Here is a 17,016-nt window from a genome sequence, read left to right on the forward strand (position 1 = left end):
GAAATGCTTCGGTTCTACCGAGTATTGAAACATGCCTCGTCTTTCGGTACCAAGTTATGGTGATTGGCTGTAAAGTTAAACGTGATTGCGTCACCCAGGAAAAGCACATACGTGGTTACGCCGACAGAGGGGGTTCACTTGTGTATCTGTTTTGAACTCGTCGCGAGCATAATTGTACTGCTTAAAAATGCCACCTAGATCAAAAGTGTGGCTTCACTTCATTAAAATTGATGCCAACAGTGTGAAATGCAATATATGCAAAAAAGACGTTGTTGTTAAGTCTGGCAACACGACTAATTTGATGAAGCACCCGATAGTCCACGGAATCAATTTAAGAGCCGAAGCTTGTACAGTGTTTGACTGCAAGAGGAGCGGACTGCAGCCAGAGCAGCCCTCCTCCTTTCAGCAGCCCTCCTCCTCTCAGCAGCCAGTGAGCAGCGCAAAACCTGAGCCGACTCAGAGTGATTCAAAAATATCCACCACTGGACTCCGCCTCATCAAAGAGTACCGAGGACGGCACTGTGTCTGGGATTTCACCAGGCAAGTTTAAGATTATTTATTAGCGTTACTGCAACTTATAAGGTGCATTGTGCCGAGTTAGCGTGTAGCCTTAGCTTTGCATTAGCTAGCTAAATCAAAAGCTAACATTAACATTTACTTTGTCCATGTTTGTAAAAATATGCTTATCCATTGGGTCAGCTGGTTGGTTACACAGCTAACCTTATCTTCACTGTTATTTTTATATTCTCCTCACAGTAGCCTCTGATGTGAGGAGGAAAAAGCCAGTCAGCATAAATCCATTCACACTTGCAGAAAAGGCAAAGATGCCAAAAGAAAAACAAGATCAGTGTCACAGGGCAGTCACAAACTTTGTTGTTAAAGGTTTGCTGCCTTTTTCTATAGTGGAGGCTCCATGGTGGAGGTAAGTAAGCTTTATGTTATATATTTGACCAGTTTAGCCTTTATCTCTCTTAGCCTAGATATCATGTTTTTTTTTTTAAACAAAAGTTACACAGCAATGTTATTGTTGATGTTTTGTGTATTATATTGTGAATGTCAATTAGGGAGATGATAACAGCCCTTAACCCCAGATACCAGTCCCCCAGCAAAGACATGCTGTCAAATACACTCATACCAGCATGGTATGCAGTAGAGAAGGAAAATGTCAAGAAAGAATTGCAAGACGTCAGAGATGTGGCTGTGACCGCGGATAGATGGACCAGTTTGGCACAAGACCATTACTTGACGGTTTCAGTCCACTTTGTGAGAGAGGGGGCCATGAAGGAGAAAATCCTGCATACCAGGGCAGTCTACACATCACAGACAGGGAATGTAATAGCCGAGGAGATAGGGGATATTCTTGAAGAATTCAATATAAAGCATAAAGTTGTTGCGATCACTGTAGACAATGCAGCTAATATGGATGTAGCAGTGAAAAAAATGAACATTAGAAAGATTGCATGTTTTGCTCATACTCTAAACATTGCTGCTCAAAAGCTGTATACTATACCAGTAATCTCAAAGTGGGCAGGAAGAATCCGAGCTACAGTGGTGTGGTTAAAATGGTGCAGCTTGGCCAAACCTATCCTTAAAGAGAAGCAGCATCTTCTTGGTTAGTAGAAATCAAAGTGGACTAAACTTAGTTTCAAAATGATATGGCTAAGTCAATCATTCAACTATTACAGCAAATACACAACCTGTTTGTAAACCACACACACCATCTTTCTTTAGGTCTTCCAGAACATGCTGTCATTTTAGATGTGAAGAACAGGTGGAATAGCCTGTTCCTGATGGTGGAGCGATTTCTGGAGCAGTTTCCTGCTATCCAGGCAGCCTCCATGGACCCTCGGTTAAAAAAATCAATGGAGAAGGACAGGTATTGTAGATGAGGATAGATTGTGGGATTACCTTATTCTTTTATCAAACCAACCAATGTGCTGGGCTTTGCTCTAACTAATACAACAATGTGTATATTTCCTTTCAGACTGGAGAGACTTTCTGATGAGGATTTTAGAAAAGCAGAACAATTTGTCAGAGTTATGAAGATACTATATACTTCAACTGTCTGCATCTCTGCTGAAAGGAGTCCAACTTTGGGCCAGATTCTGCCCATTTTGGGGAAGCTCCAGCATCACTTCGCAGTTACTGATGATGACTCCTCCTTCACACAAGCTATCAAGGAAAAGATCTGGGGGGACCTCTCAAAAAGATACCAAGTATGTTGCATATTTTTTTCTTTAGGTTTACTATACTCAGACATCATGACTACTAACATACATTTCTGCTTTTGTTTTGCAGGATGAGAGAATCAGGCAGTTCTTGGAGGAGGGCACAGCCTTAGACCCGAGATTCAAGATGAAACTAGGCGAAGAAGTGTGGACCAGAATAGAAGAGGAGCTCATGAGTAGAACCTCACAACAGGTGTTTGTTTTTTCTGATTGATAATTTTTATTCGACTTCAAATGTAGGTCTGTTTATATGACTCCTATTATAATCTATTGAACACTGAATGAAATTGTATTTTTCTAGGCCCAGCAGATGAAGCAGGAGGTTGAGGGGACAGCTGGTCACCGTGATGACAACTCCTCTGATGAAGACTGTGGAGCTGCAGTAGGACCACTGGTAAAATAAAGCAATACAAAGACATCCCATTTCCCCACATTACTTAATGTTATATAACAAAATTAAATTGCTATCTATTCTATTATTTTTGTTGACAGAAAAAGCCAAAGCTCTCTGCTCTTGAGGAGCTATTTGCTGATGAAGACATGGCAGTTGAAATGAGACAAGAGAACAGTTCTAGCAACACAGACAAGATTCAAGAGGAGATCCAGAAGTACAGAGGTCTACCGTCTACCCTAACTTCTGTGAATGCAGTGACCTGGTGGTGGAATGTGAGGGACACTATGCCAATGCTATCAAACTTGGCAACCAGGTATCTCTGTGTGCAAGCATCATCCACACCCTCAGAGCGTACATTTTCTACTGCTGGAGACACCATCAGCCAGGAGCGGGCTTGTTTGTCTCCTGAGAAAGCAGACATGTTAATCTTTCTGAAGAAGAACTGCTAAGAATTTAACAGTGAGCATTAGACACTGACTGGTTTCCAAATGTTTTTTTTCACTTGAAACATTTTTTTTATATGAGAGTAGTACTTTGAATGGAAAAATCTGAGCTAAACATAAAACTCAAGATTTGAACTTTATTATGTTGTGCAATTTTCTTTTTCTTCGAATTGATATTATAAAACTGGTATCGAAAAAAGTTTCGTTCAGGAACCGGTATCGAAGTGAAGGTATGGGTATTGGTACCGGTATCGAAAATTTTTGAACAATACCCAGCCCTACCACAGATATATGCCTGGCAGTACATATGTGCAGAAAAAGACAGCTAACGGGACAAGCATGTAGGACTGCATTACGTAAGCATATCAACAGAATGTTTGAAAATTGGAGAACCACTTATTTAGATGATATACACAGAAATAGAAGCTAATCCTCCATTCCTTTATTAAACATTGTCGTGAAATTCTTAGTATACAGTATATTTAAGATGCAATTGTATTACTTCAACTCTCTGAAATATAGAAAATAATGTGTATTGTATGAAAAATTTTCCACATAACTACAGATTACGTATTGTTATTCAGTAAAATGTACAGTGCTTTGTTTCAGTTAAATCCTGAAAAAAATCTACAACCTATGTTTATCCTTATTGCCTGTCAATCGATCACTGACAAGGTTTGCCTGTTCAAACTATCTTTAAATCTCACTCAAAGAGTTGGTCATAATTGGCAGCCCTTACCGTTTAATACGTTTGTCTTAATAGAGATGCCCAGAAATATAGTAATAATGTTAAAAAGTGCTTAATGATGGGCAATTTTCTGAGAAAATAAATGCCTTAAAATCCTTTCAGTTTTATCAGTCGTCTCTGCCCAATCTGCACCAGAAATGGGATCCTACTAGGGGTGGAACGGTTCACAAAATCCACGGTTCGGTTCACGGTTTCTGCTCACGGTTTTTGGTTCGGTTCAGTACATGTTTATTGTTACACCAAAAAATAAAAAAAAAATTAATAAAAATTATAAAAATTAATGAAAAAAATGTTTATGAATTGTAATTATTTTTAATGATCAATGGATAATTTCCGCATGTTTTGCTGCTTTGAACGTAATCATCTCGCGCATGCTCTCTACGATCTCCAAGGAACTCAGAGCGGAGCGGACGGGAGCCACAGCGGAGGCTGTATGCTTTGCTTTTTGCAGGCGGTCTGGTGCGCAGCAGGGCGGAGCGGAGCGCTGACGGAGTATGTGGGATTTCGGGGTTAGCATGACATGTTGGTCATGTTGCTGTTAGCATAAACAAAACGTGTTGCACAATGCTTGCACACTGTTGCACTTTAATCCACAACTTTCTTTCCGCCGTCATCGTAGGTCACTCTAAATTAGGGATGCATGATATAATCGGCCCCCTATCGGTATCGGCCTTAAAACTGAATATCGGACATCGGCCACCCCACCGATATTTAACCCGATACTTGATCAGCTTCTGAGTTTCTAAAGTCTAAAAAAAAAATATATACTACTTCTTCTTCTTCCTCAAAAACTTATTTTTTTACAGACTTAAGAAATTCTAAAGACGAGGGAAAAAATATTGATACATTAAAATATCACAATATCTTCATATGCTGATATATTGCCATTTAAAAACACCATATCAATCTCTTTTACTAATTAAATATTGCTATATGTCATCGTTATGCTACGAAATCCTCCGAAAATTCAGGAAATTCTGCCATATTTTTATATGTTGATATATTGACGCGTTATCGATCTATTTTACTAACAAAATCTCACAAGAATTTGCAAAATATCACGAGAGTTTGTAACAGAACGATGAAATTTCGCGATATTTTGAAAGTAAAATATATCGATACCGTGTTTTTAAAAATCAATTTGATATCAGCATATGAAAATACACTATATTGCCAAAAGTATTTGCTCACCCATCCAAATTATTGGAATCAGGTGTTCCAATCACTTCCATGGCCACAGGTGTATAAATTCAAGCACCTAGGCATGCAGACTGTTTTTACAAACATTTGTGAAAGAATGGGTCGCTCTCAGGAGCTCAGTGAATTCCAGCGTGGAACTGTGATAGGATGCCACCTGTGCAACAAATCCAGTCGTGAAATTTCCTCGCTCCTAAATATTCCACAGTCAACTGTCAGCTGTATTATAAGAAAATGGAAGTGTTTGGGAACGACAGCAACTCAGCCACGAAGTGGTAGGCCACGTAAACTGACGGAGCGGGGTCAGCGGATGCTGACGCGCATAGTGCGAAGAGGTCGCCAACTTTCTGCAGAGTCAATCACTACAGACCTCCAAACTTCATGTGGCCTTCAGATTAGCTCAAGAACAGTGCGCAGAGAGCTTCATGGAATGGGTTTCTTTGTCGAGCAGCTGCATCCAAGCCATACATCACCAAGTGCAATGCAAAGCGTCGGATGCGGTGGTGTAAAGCACGCCGCCACTGGACTCTAGAGCAGTGGAGACGCGTTCTCTGGAGTGACGAATCGCGCTTCTCCATCTGGCAATCTGATGGACGGGTCTGGGTTTGGCGGTTGCCAGGAGAACGGTACTTGTCTGACTGCATTGTGCCAAGTGTAAAGTTTGGTGGAGGGGGGATTATGGTGTGAGGTTGTTTTTCAGGAGCTGGGCTTGGCCCCTTAGTTCCAGTGAAAGGAACTCTGAATGCTTCAGCATACCAAGACATTTTGGACAATTCCATGCTCCCAACTTTGTGGGAACAGTTTGGAGCTGGCCCCTTCCTCTTCCAACATGACTGTGCACCAGTGCACAAAGCAAGGTCCATAAAGACATGGATGACAGAGTCTGGTGTGGATGAACTTGACTGGCCTGCACAGAGTCCTGACCTCAACCCGATAGAACACCTTTGGGATGAATTAGAGCGGAGACTGAGAGCCAGGCCTTCTCGTCCAACATCAGTGTGCGACCTCACAAATGCGCTTCTGGAAGAATGGTCAAAAATTCCCATAAACACACTCCTAAACCTTGTGGACAGCCTTCCCAGAAGAGTTGAAGCTGTTCTAGCTGCAAAGGGTGGACCGACGTCATATTGAACCCTATGGATTAGGAACGGGATGTCACTTAAGCTCATATGTGAGTCAAGGCAGGTGAGCAAATACTTTTGGCAATATAGTGTATATTTGAATATATAATTTTTCAAAGTGTCAGAAATGGTATTTTCAGAAATGGTATTTTCAATGACTACTTATTTTTGTCCAGCTTTAACATTAGTATCGATATCGGATATCGGCTACATGAGTTTTAAAATATCGGCATATCGGATATCGGCCAAAATCCCAATATCGTGCATCCCTACTCTAAATGCAAAGTTTATGAAAACCGTCTGAACCGTTCGGTTCGACTGTCTTGGTTCGATTAGCGTGTGTTGCGTTCGGTTGATGCGCTGCTCCTTTTTCTCATAGGCGAAGCGTTTACACTCCAGAGCAGAAGGTGGCAATACTGCGACCACAGCCAACCACCAGTAGTAAACAAGAAGAAGAAGCGAAGCAGCGTAGCCGGGTGAAGCAGAAAAAAAATCAGTTGTTGTGGAGTTTTGCGTGGGTATGGTGAGTGGGAAAGAACAGGAGTTGGAAGACACGCCAGCAGCACTTTATAGGTCTGCTGTATGGGACCACTTTGCATTTAGAGTGACCTACAATGACGGCGGAAAGAAAGTTATGGATTAAAGTGCAACAGTGTGCAACACGTTTTGTTTATGCTAACAGCAACATGACCAACATGTCATGCTAACCCCGAAATCCCACATACTCCGTCAGCAATCCGCTGCGCACCAGACCGCCTGCAAAAAGCAAAGCATACAGCCTCCACTGTGGCTCCCGTTCGCTCCGCTCTGAGTTCCTTAGAGATCGTAAAGGGCATGCACGAGATGATTAAATTCAAAGCAGCAAAACATGTGGAAATGAAACAGGGTTTCCACGGATCATTAAAAATAGTTACAATTCATTAATTTTTTGGGATTTTTTCATTAATTTCATAAATTTTTATGGGATTTCGGTAGGGCTGCAACAACGAATCGATAAAAATCGACTTTTAAAAGCGTTGGCAACGAATTTCATCATCGGTTAGTTGTGTCGCGCGATTAATGCGTCATCCGCCGCCATCACATCCACTTGACTGAAGCGGGGGAAGAAGAAAAAATACGGCAGAGCGAGCCAGCGCTGCAGGTGCAGTGTTGCCAACTCAGCGACTTTTCAGACCCCTCCAGCGACTATTTTTCAAAAAAGCGACTTGCGACAAATCTGCCGACTTTTTACGGTGTCACTGGCGGCTTTTGGAGACTCTTACCTGAAAGCATGTATCAATCCTACTCTGTCGTGGGGCGCCTTCCCCCGCTCCCGCAGGCAGCGCTGCAGTCAGAGCCAGCAGGATGTTTACCCTCAGCGTCCAGACTGCAAATGAAGCGCGCATGCACCGGGATTGACGGCGCAAATTGATCACAATAATTAAAATAGCCTGCGCTTTGTAAAGCGAAAAAAGTCGTAACATGCAACTTTTGTCAAAACAAATGAACATGGCATGGAACCACCATGTTTGTTTTGTTTTAAAGTGGGGAAACGTAACGTTAGTTTCTCAGGTAGCTCATCTGATGCTTTCCTTACCTTGTTAGTAGGTTACAGACAGTGATAAGGTTGGCTACTTATTTTACTTTTAATTTCATTTGAATTGGCTTAAGCAGCATTTATATTTACTTTATAAATAAATTAACTTGCAAATTATGAGGGCAAGGCTTTTAAAGTTTAAATCTTCTGGCAAAGATAAAGTAAAGAAGATCCTGCAATTTATGGAAGTAAAGCAGAATAAAATCCAGCAAGATCAGTAATATGTCAATTAATTATATGCCACATTTCCATGTAAATATCTGTCTTTGGAGGATGTGTTTTTTAGCACCCCTAGTTCTCTCATTTTTATTCCAAATACAATTTATAATTTGAATCACAGGGCTATTTTTATCTCTATGGTTCAGTATTTTCTCAAGTAGCAACTTTAACTGCTATACTTTCCTGTCTTAAAAGGCAGAACTCTATTAGTCAAAAAAAAAAACTCATTTGTTGAAAAGGGGGGGGGGGCGCTATTGTTTGAACCCCTTAGGGGCTTTAAAAAAAAAAAAAGTCTTTTTTTGCACTTTATGAAACAAAGTACCCTATATTTTGTGGATGTCAGCTACATTTCTCATGTAAGTTTGCGTAGTTTTAACATAAACATTTATTTTTCATATTGCACCAGTACAGTTAATGAGGAACCTGTACTTGTGTGCTTGTTTGTTCTGTCTAAAATGTTTATTTTGGAATAAAGAATATAAAATATAAAAAATATTTTTTGTCCGATTCATCAATTAATCGAAAAAATAATCGGCCGATTCATCGATTTTTAAAATAATCGTTAGTTGCAGCCCTAGATTTCAGTGTAACAATCAACATATACCGAACCGAACCTAAAACCGTGACCACGAAACCGTGAACCGAACCGTGGATTTTGTGAACCGTTCCACCCCTAATATATATATATATATATATATATATATATATATATATATATATATATATATATATCAGATATCGATGTCTCAAATGCATTTCTTCCTTGTCAAAATCAACATTTCTGGTATTTAAAATTAAATTTGTCCTATCTAAAATATACATTTCAAATATCTGAAATGTAATTCTTACTAGTTCAAATGACAATTTTTCCATGATTTCCCATTCATGTGTATTTGGCTTTTACTTCCAGATATCTAAAATAACATTCTTCCTATCTACAAATGAATTCTGACAAATTCTAATTTCAGATCTTCATAATAGAGTTACTGCTACTTAAAATTACAAATTCAGATATCCAAAATGAACATTACAGATATCCAGAAATCCAATTCTTGACATTTAAAATATATTTCTACTAGTACAAATATCATTACAGATATCAAATATTGATATATGCCTAGTTAAATTGGTATTTCAGATATCTAAATTTTAACAATACCAAAATGCAGGTTTACATTCTTAAAAACATATTTTGACTAATATTCAAAAAAGAAATGGGGCACCAAATTAACATAAAATAGGCAGGCTGAGTAGTCACATTTCTACTATACATAGCACTAAAGCATTCTACCTAGTCACAATTACAATACTCTTAGAATTGCATTTTAAGATATTACTAATTACATTTCTACCAGTAGAAATAACATTGTAAGAACTCTAGAATCAAATTTTTGCTCTATTAAGAACTACATCACAGATATCTACAAATCTTTACTTATTTTAGGTGGCCCTTTTAAAAAATATTTTTTTGTATTTTAGATATCTTTAAAAGTATTCCTCCTATCTAAAATAAACATTTTAGATATGAAATGTTATTCATGCTAGGACAAATGACGTCACTTCCTCCATTCATGTATCAATCGGATTACGGAGATCTGAAATTGTAGTATACAATATGTACTCATAGAACATTCAGAATCAGCATGGATAGCAATTTACATGTGTATATTTTAAACAAATTTAATCACATGAGTATTTCCCATTTTGGGCAAAAGCCAACAGGATCTAATCAGGGCTTAGAAGAGCCTCTATGTTGGAATCTAAGCATCAGAAACAACACATGGAAGAGTAGAGCTTTGGCCTGAAAAAGTTAAATGACCAAACATGATGTTTAGTATTTTATGGTTTGCTCCGTGACGTGGACTGCATCTCAACCGGAAATTAGCTTTAGCTTAGCATTTTGATCTCTAATTAGTTCTCCAACCAGATGAGGCTAAAATCCGCAGTGTGCATAATCAGGGAATCGTTTCTATAAGGTGTTTCCTACCTATCCAGTGTAAGATGATCTGTGGGATCCTGGTGAAATCCAGCAGTAGTTGTTGATCTTCCATCTTTTCCTCCGAATTGACCAAACTCCCTTTAAACTCCGTGAATGTTTCTTCAGCAGGAGTTAACTGCTCGGTGATAAACTCTCCTTGAAGCTGGGCTGAAGACATTCTCACTGTAAACACTCCCAGATTATCAGCCTCTCTACATTCCACACAGAAGCTAAGCTAACGCTGCTAGTGACGCGACTTTCTCTTCTTCTTCTTGTGTTTACTGGCAGTTGGCAAGCAACTTTTGGTGCATTACCGCCACCAACTGAATTAGAGTGTGGATCGGGATTCAAATAACACTACAAAGAAATAAAACAACTATATTTCAATAATGAAGAATAACCCTATGATTTAAAGTCTGTGTCTAAAACGTATTTAATATTTAATTGTAATTTCTCTGATCTACATATTTAGTGTAGAACAATAAAACATGATCCACTTATTCTTCAGGAAAATAAAAATCAAATTTCTCTGCAGCATGTTTCCCCGATTTAATTAACGTTTTATTTAAACATGTATGACAAAATTATAATCTTTATATGATTATCTCTTTCTTTCTATTCCTCTGTTTCCTCATAATGCCAACTTTTCTTTGAATACTATTACAGCATATTCCAGTTACCTCTTCTTCCCACTAAATCTGCCAACATTTCTCCTCTGTGCACTTAAACTCCATCACTTTTTTTTTTATTTATTTATTTATTTATTTATTTATTTTTTACCTGATTTAAAATCTGGAACTACAAACTAAACACCATAACAGTTGTTGAATCTTTTGAAGTATCCATATAAACTTGAACATATCCATCATATTTATTATCTAAAAATTGCTGAACCAAACTAGGATCTGAAATATTCTAATTTTTCAGTTTAAGTAACAAGATTAGATCCACATCAATTTCAGGCAACAGAAATCGGAATATTATAAAAGGCTGGTTGTCATTTTATTGCATAGGGAAACACAAATACATAGAAAGAAAACAGACACATTCACTGTTGATACCTGAGCAGTTTTATTTTAACAAACTTTATTTACAAATAAATAATATACAATTGTAGACAGTAGTATGCTCGAGGTACTGAGGTAACAGAACTACAGGATTCCATGAAACAGAAAAAGAAATAGACTACAAATTAAGTTCACCACTTAAGGTTATAAGTTTCATAGCTTTATAGTTGGTGCATATTTTTAAGGAGTCCAAAAAAACATCTTACATATGCTCTAAAAACATTGAGGTTGGGTTTGTTTTTAGCAAATTTACAAACATGTATATGGAACTTGGCTAATAGAATAAGGAAATCTATGATATATTATTTCCCAGACATACTGCCCTTGGAAATACAAAACAGAATGTTTAACATCCAGCGCAATAAGTATATTGCATTTCCCATTGACAAAATTATTGAAATCACACCAAAACACTTTGCTAAAAGAGCATTCCCAAAAAAGGTGGGTTAATGTTTCTTGTTCGATGTGACAGAAGGAACAAAGTGGATCAATATTTGGAATATATTTGTTCAGTACTGAATTAACAGGATAACAACTGTGTAAAATTTTAAGGGACACTTCCCGTATTTTATTAGAAACAAAACATTTTCTTGGCAATAACCATGTTTGTTCCCAATTGATATCTGAAAATAGATTGTTCCAAAAAAAGGTTGCGGCAGGTTTCCTAACAGTATTCCTCTGGATTATTTCTCTTATATGGTTATTTTCAGTTTTAATACTAAGGAATTGATCTGAATTCCCAATAAATAATTCTGGTAATCTGGGATGCTGGACCTGGGCGTTACCCGATGTTGATATAAGAAATTTCAAACCTGCAGGAATAGCATCAAAAACGACAGCAAATCCAGGGAAGTTATATTTACCAAGAAATTCACCACAATTAAACAGTTGACCATCTCCAATAAACAATCTTTTTACAAATAGGATATTTTTATCCACCCAGTTCTGAAGAAATAGGGATATATGCTTAAAGCAAATATTTTGGTTATTCCAAATATAACAGTTATGAGGGGAAAAGTTATGTTTATAAACCAAAGTCCAGGATAAAATGAGTTGTTTATGGAAGCAGGACAATTTTTTTTTTTTTTTTACAGTGTCCTGTCTGGCAGTGTGGCAATAAGAATAGTTGTCTTGATGCCAAAAAGAGCCCAACAGATTTTACTTTTACACCAAAGTGTAGCAGTATGGCAATTGCCATATTACTCCACTTGTTTCATGCATATAAATTCTCTTATTGTAATTATGCAGTGACTTTTACAGTTTATATGGACACTGCAATGTAAATAGAGCAGAAAAACAGAAGAAGAAAAAGGAAAAAAGAAAAAAAAAACAGAAAAGATGAAAGAAAGAGGAGATAGAAAGGAGACAATGACAAAACATTTTCAGTCTGCTTCATCACCTGTAACGAGATGAAAAAAGAACAGCACAACCGAAAGACATGGTACGAGACATACAATAAAGCAACACCTTGAAACTATCGCTAAAGTAGTATTACGCACGCCGGGCGGAGCCACTTCACCCTCCACCTGCCCCGCAGCCACACCCACTGCAATCAGAGGAATTAAAGCAGCTCCACCATGCCTCCAAGTGGGAAAATCCACCCGAAAACCCAATCAGCGCAGCCAGCCCATCCACACCAGCCCCCCAACACCACTCCCGCCGGAGCCGCCCAGACCCCCACACACCAGCGGCGCGCCACCAGCAGGACCCCCACCCAACGGGCCCGCCCGTCCCCCGAGAAAACAGACATGCCAATCCCCCTAAAGAAAAAAAACAGCCAAGCAAAAAGGCCCCCACAATGCAACAGTGAACACCAGACACTAACCCGCCTGCAACCACTCCCCCCCACCAAAAAAAAATTCCTCCATGCAAGAGGAAAAATGCTAATGAAAAAAACCAGAGTCCAAAACAAAACCCAAGACCTACACCTAACCACGCCGTGCAACTCTCCTCCCCGAACCGATACCACAAAACCGGCATCGAAAAAAGCATCGCCCAGGAACCGGCATCGAATCCCCAAACAACACCCAGCCCCACCCTGAAGTGAATCCGATCCCGGGCCCCAGGGATCCGAGGCTCCAGGGGCAGCCGACCCCCAAACAGGAGCCCCAGCAAGGCCCCCTGCCGGCCGGGGCAGCGGAGAGGCCGCCAGGAATGAGCCAGTAGCCACCCGGGCATCCACCCCCAGACCCCGACCTCCATCAGTGCACCGTCGAGCCCCGACGCCAGCCAGCAGAGGGAGAGCAGGACGAGGGGAATGGGCTCCGCACTTAGCAGAGACTTGAGATGTATTTGGGAGAGGGGGCAGTTCAGACCCCAACCTGGAAGAGAAAAAAAAAACACTCACGATCTCAATCATGCCTTTCCTCCCTAGTGCCCCCACTCGCATCACAGAACAAAAAAACAAAAAAAACGCGGATACACATTTACACATAACACTCACATCCAATAATACCAGGACCAAAGACCCGGCGGCACCGGTGGTTGGTCCCGAGATTATCGGATGACCCAATAAGTAAACCTAAAATCCAGATGGGGGAGAGGAGCTGCGACACCGCCACACCAACCCTTCTCATTCCTGCTTTGAGCCCTGCCCCACACGGACTGGGCCTCCCCCAGCAAGAGCTCCCCCGGGACCGGGGCCCACCCATCCAGAACCCCCCCAAAAAAACTAGTTCAACCAGCCACTACATGCCCCTCCTTCCAGCCTTCTTTGGGGAGAGCAGAAGTGACAGCCCCGCCACCAGCAGGCCACCTAGGCCCCGCAGCCACCCCCAGCCAAAACCACGGACCAAGTGGCCCACTCTTCCTCCAGGCCCCAGACTTTATATGGCAGCCGGGGAACAGGGGTGTGAGAAGACCCCGATCCTCCCTGTGCCTGCTCAGATGTGGTGTTGTTGCGTGTTGTTCTCAGATGTAATTAAAACTGGGAGTACCAAGAGGGGGTGTCCGGCACAGTCCACCCCCCTTCTGGTAGATAGGCAGTGCCAGTGCACCCCCCCATTCGACAAACCTGAACCCTCAATGTCTAGATGCGAGAGGGGACGGAGGAAGCCGACCGTGGTGAGGCCCATAAAATAAGCCCCCCCATGGCTGGCCTTGACCCCCACCCCCCAGAAAATACCCTACATAGATGTGTGTTGTGAAAATGTTGTAGATGGAAGTGTCTAAAATGCAAAATAAAATTGGGGTGGGGGACATCATCAGAAGGTGGGGCCCTCCAGTAACGACCCCCTCCCCAAAAACCTACATGTGTGGCAATGTGATGGAGCAGGCAGAGGGAGGATTTCGGGGATGGGGAGCAAAGGACTGGGGTTCTTACTGCTATCCCAGGGAGCCACCTCCCCCGCTTACTCCAATAGGCACCGCCGTTCCCCGAGAGCCCCTCCGGAGAGGGGGGCCCCACCAGTCTCACCACCGTAGCCACCTCACCCTGTACCCACCAGCCAGCCGGGCACAGGGCAGACACTACCATCCTCCCCCCATACTGTCCATCAACAAAAAAAAAAAATATATATAATAATAATTAAAATAAATCAATGAATGAATAAAAAAAGGGGGGGGCAACCCCTGCCGGCCAGCCCACGTGCAACAAGCAGAGCCCCCATCCCGGACGAAGACCCACCAGGGGACGGCACGGACCAGGACTGAGAAAGGGAGCCAGACCCGAAGCCCTTCTGAAATTCGCTTCCCTCTATCACCACCCTCTGCCCCCCCTCCAGAGATCTAATCACTCCCCTACATTAACATTCAAACTACTCACCACACAAGCGACAAAGGACATCCAGGCCGAGATCATTCCCACTCCCCCTCCCTCCCCTTCCCCCACTAGCAGAGTGCACACCCCTGAAGGGGTAAGCATCTGCCATAGGTGTTAATTTCCATGCCCCCCCAGCCCAACAGAACCCGAGGCACCCCAGCACACCAGAGGCCGCGGCAGGGGCGGACAGCTGGGCGTACACTGGCCCAGACCCCAAGCAGTACTCCCCACAAAACCCGAAGCCCCACCCGGGCCCCCGTCCGAGGGCAATGTGCCCCAGGGATCCCAGACCCACCCAGCAGTAGGGCCAGGCACTGCTCAAAAACCCCCAGCTCCGGCACCGACACCCCCACCCCACAACCGGCCCCTGAACGACACCCGCCCTGACACCAGTCCTACAACATCAATACGAGGAAAAAGAAAACCACACAACACAACAAAGCACAAATCCTGAGCCCCATTCCAAGCTCCGATTCCTCCACTCACACCCCCCCTCCCACACAAAAAATCCCCCTCAGTGAAGAGGAACACTTGCAAACAAGTCAGTGTCCAACACCCACCGCCACACCACGAGGACTCCTCCACCCAGCTGTTCCTCCCCAGAAAAATCAACATTTCTGCCCTCCCAGGAGACAAACAAGCCCGCCGAACGGGAACCCCACCGACAGCGCACCGCCGGCACGCGAGGGCCCGAGCGGCCCCGACAGATACAACACCTGAAGGCCGATATGGACGATCCGACGGCACCAACCAAGCCCCCAGGCAGATTCTCCCACCCAAAAACACAACAAAACCACTCTACACTGAAATAAGCACTGATTAAATTATATAAATGTACTTTATCAAGCATATAGGCTACAGTACAATGTGAATGTTTACTCTGATATATCACTGAACCATGAAAAAAAAAGCTGGTAATCAATAAAGCTTTAGCCAATACAAACTGTTGTAACATTCGGTATGACATTATTTCCACAAAATTGCATTTACAAATGGTTTTAAGCTTGAACACAATTAACTATGTGAAACAACTAAAAACTTTGACTACGGGAAACGGATTCATTAGAACATATTGCAAGTGCTGGGATCAAATTTTCCCTCTTTCTTCTTCCCCTTTCTTCCCTTCTTCCCCTTCCCTTACACAGCCTACTTTCTCCGGTTTAGGCGTAATAGGCAGAATGAACTATCATAATCTGAAAGTTGTGAGTTCAATCCTCACTTGTGGCATGTATTTTAGCTTTTCCACTCGCAGTATTTAATGAGTTGCTCCACTGTAGTTTCTGTGATGGAACTTCATTCGAACCCTCCCTCAGTGATGATAATGCAGATAATGCTTCTCGCTACAGATCATAAGAGTCTACGTTCGAATCCAGCCTAACAAGTATTTTTTCTTTTTTTTAATCTTGTATATCTCTGTACTTATTCGGAATCAGCTGATCAATCGACCTCCCAAACTCTTAAAGCAAATGTGTTTTGGTTTAAAAAGGCCTAAAAACTTCCTCTTTGATAAACCTTATAGTTAGAGTGTGTCACGTTATCCTGAGCTGGCTAAATTGTAAAGTGCCTTGAGATGACATGTTGTGAAATGGCGCTATATAGATAAACTGATTTGAATTTAATTTAATTGGTATCATGTCTTCCTTGTTCGATATCCAACAGATAAGGGTGAAGAAGAGGTACAAAAATCTCTTCACTGGTAATTTTTTTTAGTAAGCTTATACACATTACTGAAACTACAAATAGGTTCCACAATGTTAAGGTAGGTCCACCGTGAGTCAAGTGGTATGATGGTGAATGTATACAGAGACTTATTTGTTTTCAGGGTTATCCTAATCTTTTGATGTGGGGACTTTGTAATGTTCAATGTTAAAAAAACTATTTCTCTTTTAATGCTGTCCTGATGCAAATGTTAGGTCTGGCATAAATTAAGCTTAAGTTTAAATATTGTATCCATTCACCAGTGTTAATGTTCCTGAAGAGAGTTGGGGTGTCATTGGTCATTAAAATGTTGTCCATTGTTGTCAATTGAGTTGTCATAATAGTTTTCTCCAGTGCTCTGCTCCCTCTATGCATGTGGTCTGCAGATTCACTTTAATGATTTTTTCATCATATTATATCAAGATTGTAACATTTTTACCAAAGGTATTTGGTAAGCTTATCAAAGGATGGGAGAGTATATTCATTACCGAAACTACACCCACAATTTTGAGGTAGCTCCAGTGTGAGTCAAATGAGTCAAATGAATATGATGGTGAATGTCTACAGACTTAGTTTTCAGGATATGC

General features: G+C 41.3%; 1 protein-coding gene across 1 annotated transcript; it reads left to right on the forward strand.

Moving 5' to 3' along the window:
• Nucleotides 1–441: 441 nt before the first annotated feature.
• On the forward strand, nucleotides 442–3,973 carry LOC119780762 (E3 SUMO-protein ligase ZBED1-like). Its single transcript, XM_038280906.1, has 8 exons — nucleotides 442–540; nucleotides 757–922; nucleotides 1,065–1,612; nucleotides 1,732–1,876; nucleotides 1,985–2,216; nucleotides 2,299–2,421; nucleotides 2,530–2,622; nucleotides 2,721–3,973. The coding sequence occupies exons 2-8, from the start codon at nucleotides 825–827 to the stop codon at nucleotides 3,069–3,071; spliced, it is 1,590 nt and encodes a 529-aa protein (XP_038136834.1). The 5' UTR covers nucleotides 442–540; nucleotides 757–824; the 3' UTR covers nucleotides 3,072–3,973.
• Nucleotides 3,974–17,016: the final 13,043 nt, after the last annotated feature.

The sequence above is a fragment of the Cyprinodon tularosa genome, unplaced genomic scaffold (assembly GCF_016077235.1).
Source record: "Cyprinodon tularosa strain WSP-4 unplaced genomic scaffold, ASM1607723v1 ctg166, whole genome shotgun sequence".
Classification (NCBI taxonomy): domain Eukaryota; kingdom Metazoa; phylum Chordata; class Actinopteri; order Cyprinodontiformes; family Cyprinodontidae; genus Cyprinodon; species Cyprinodon tularosa.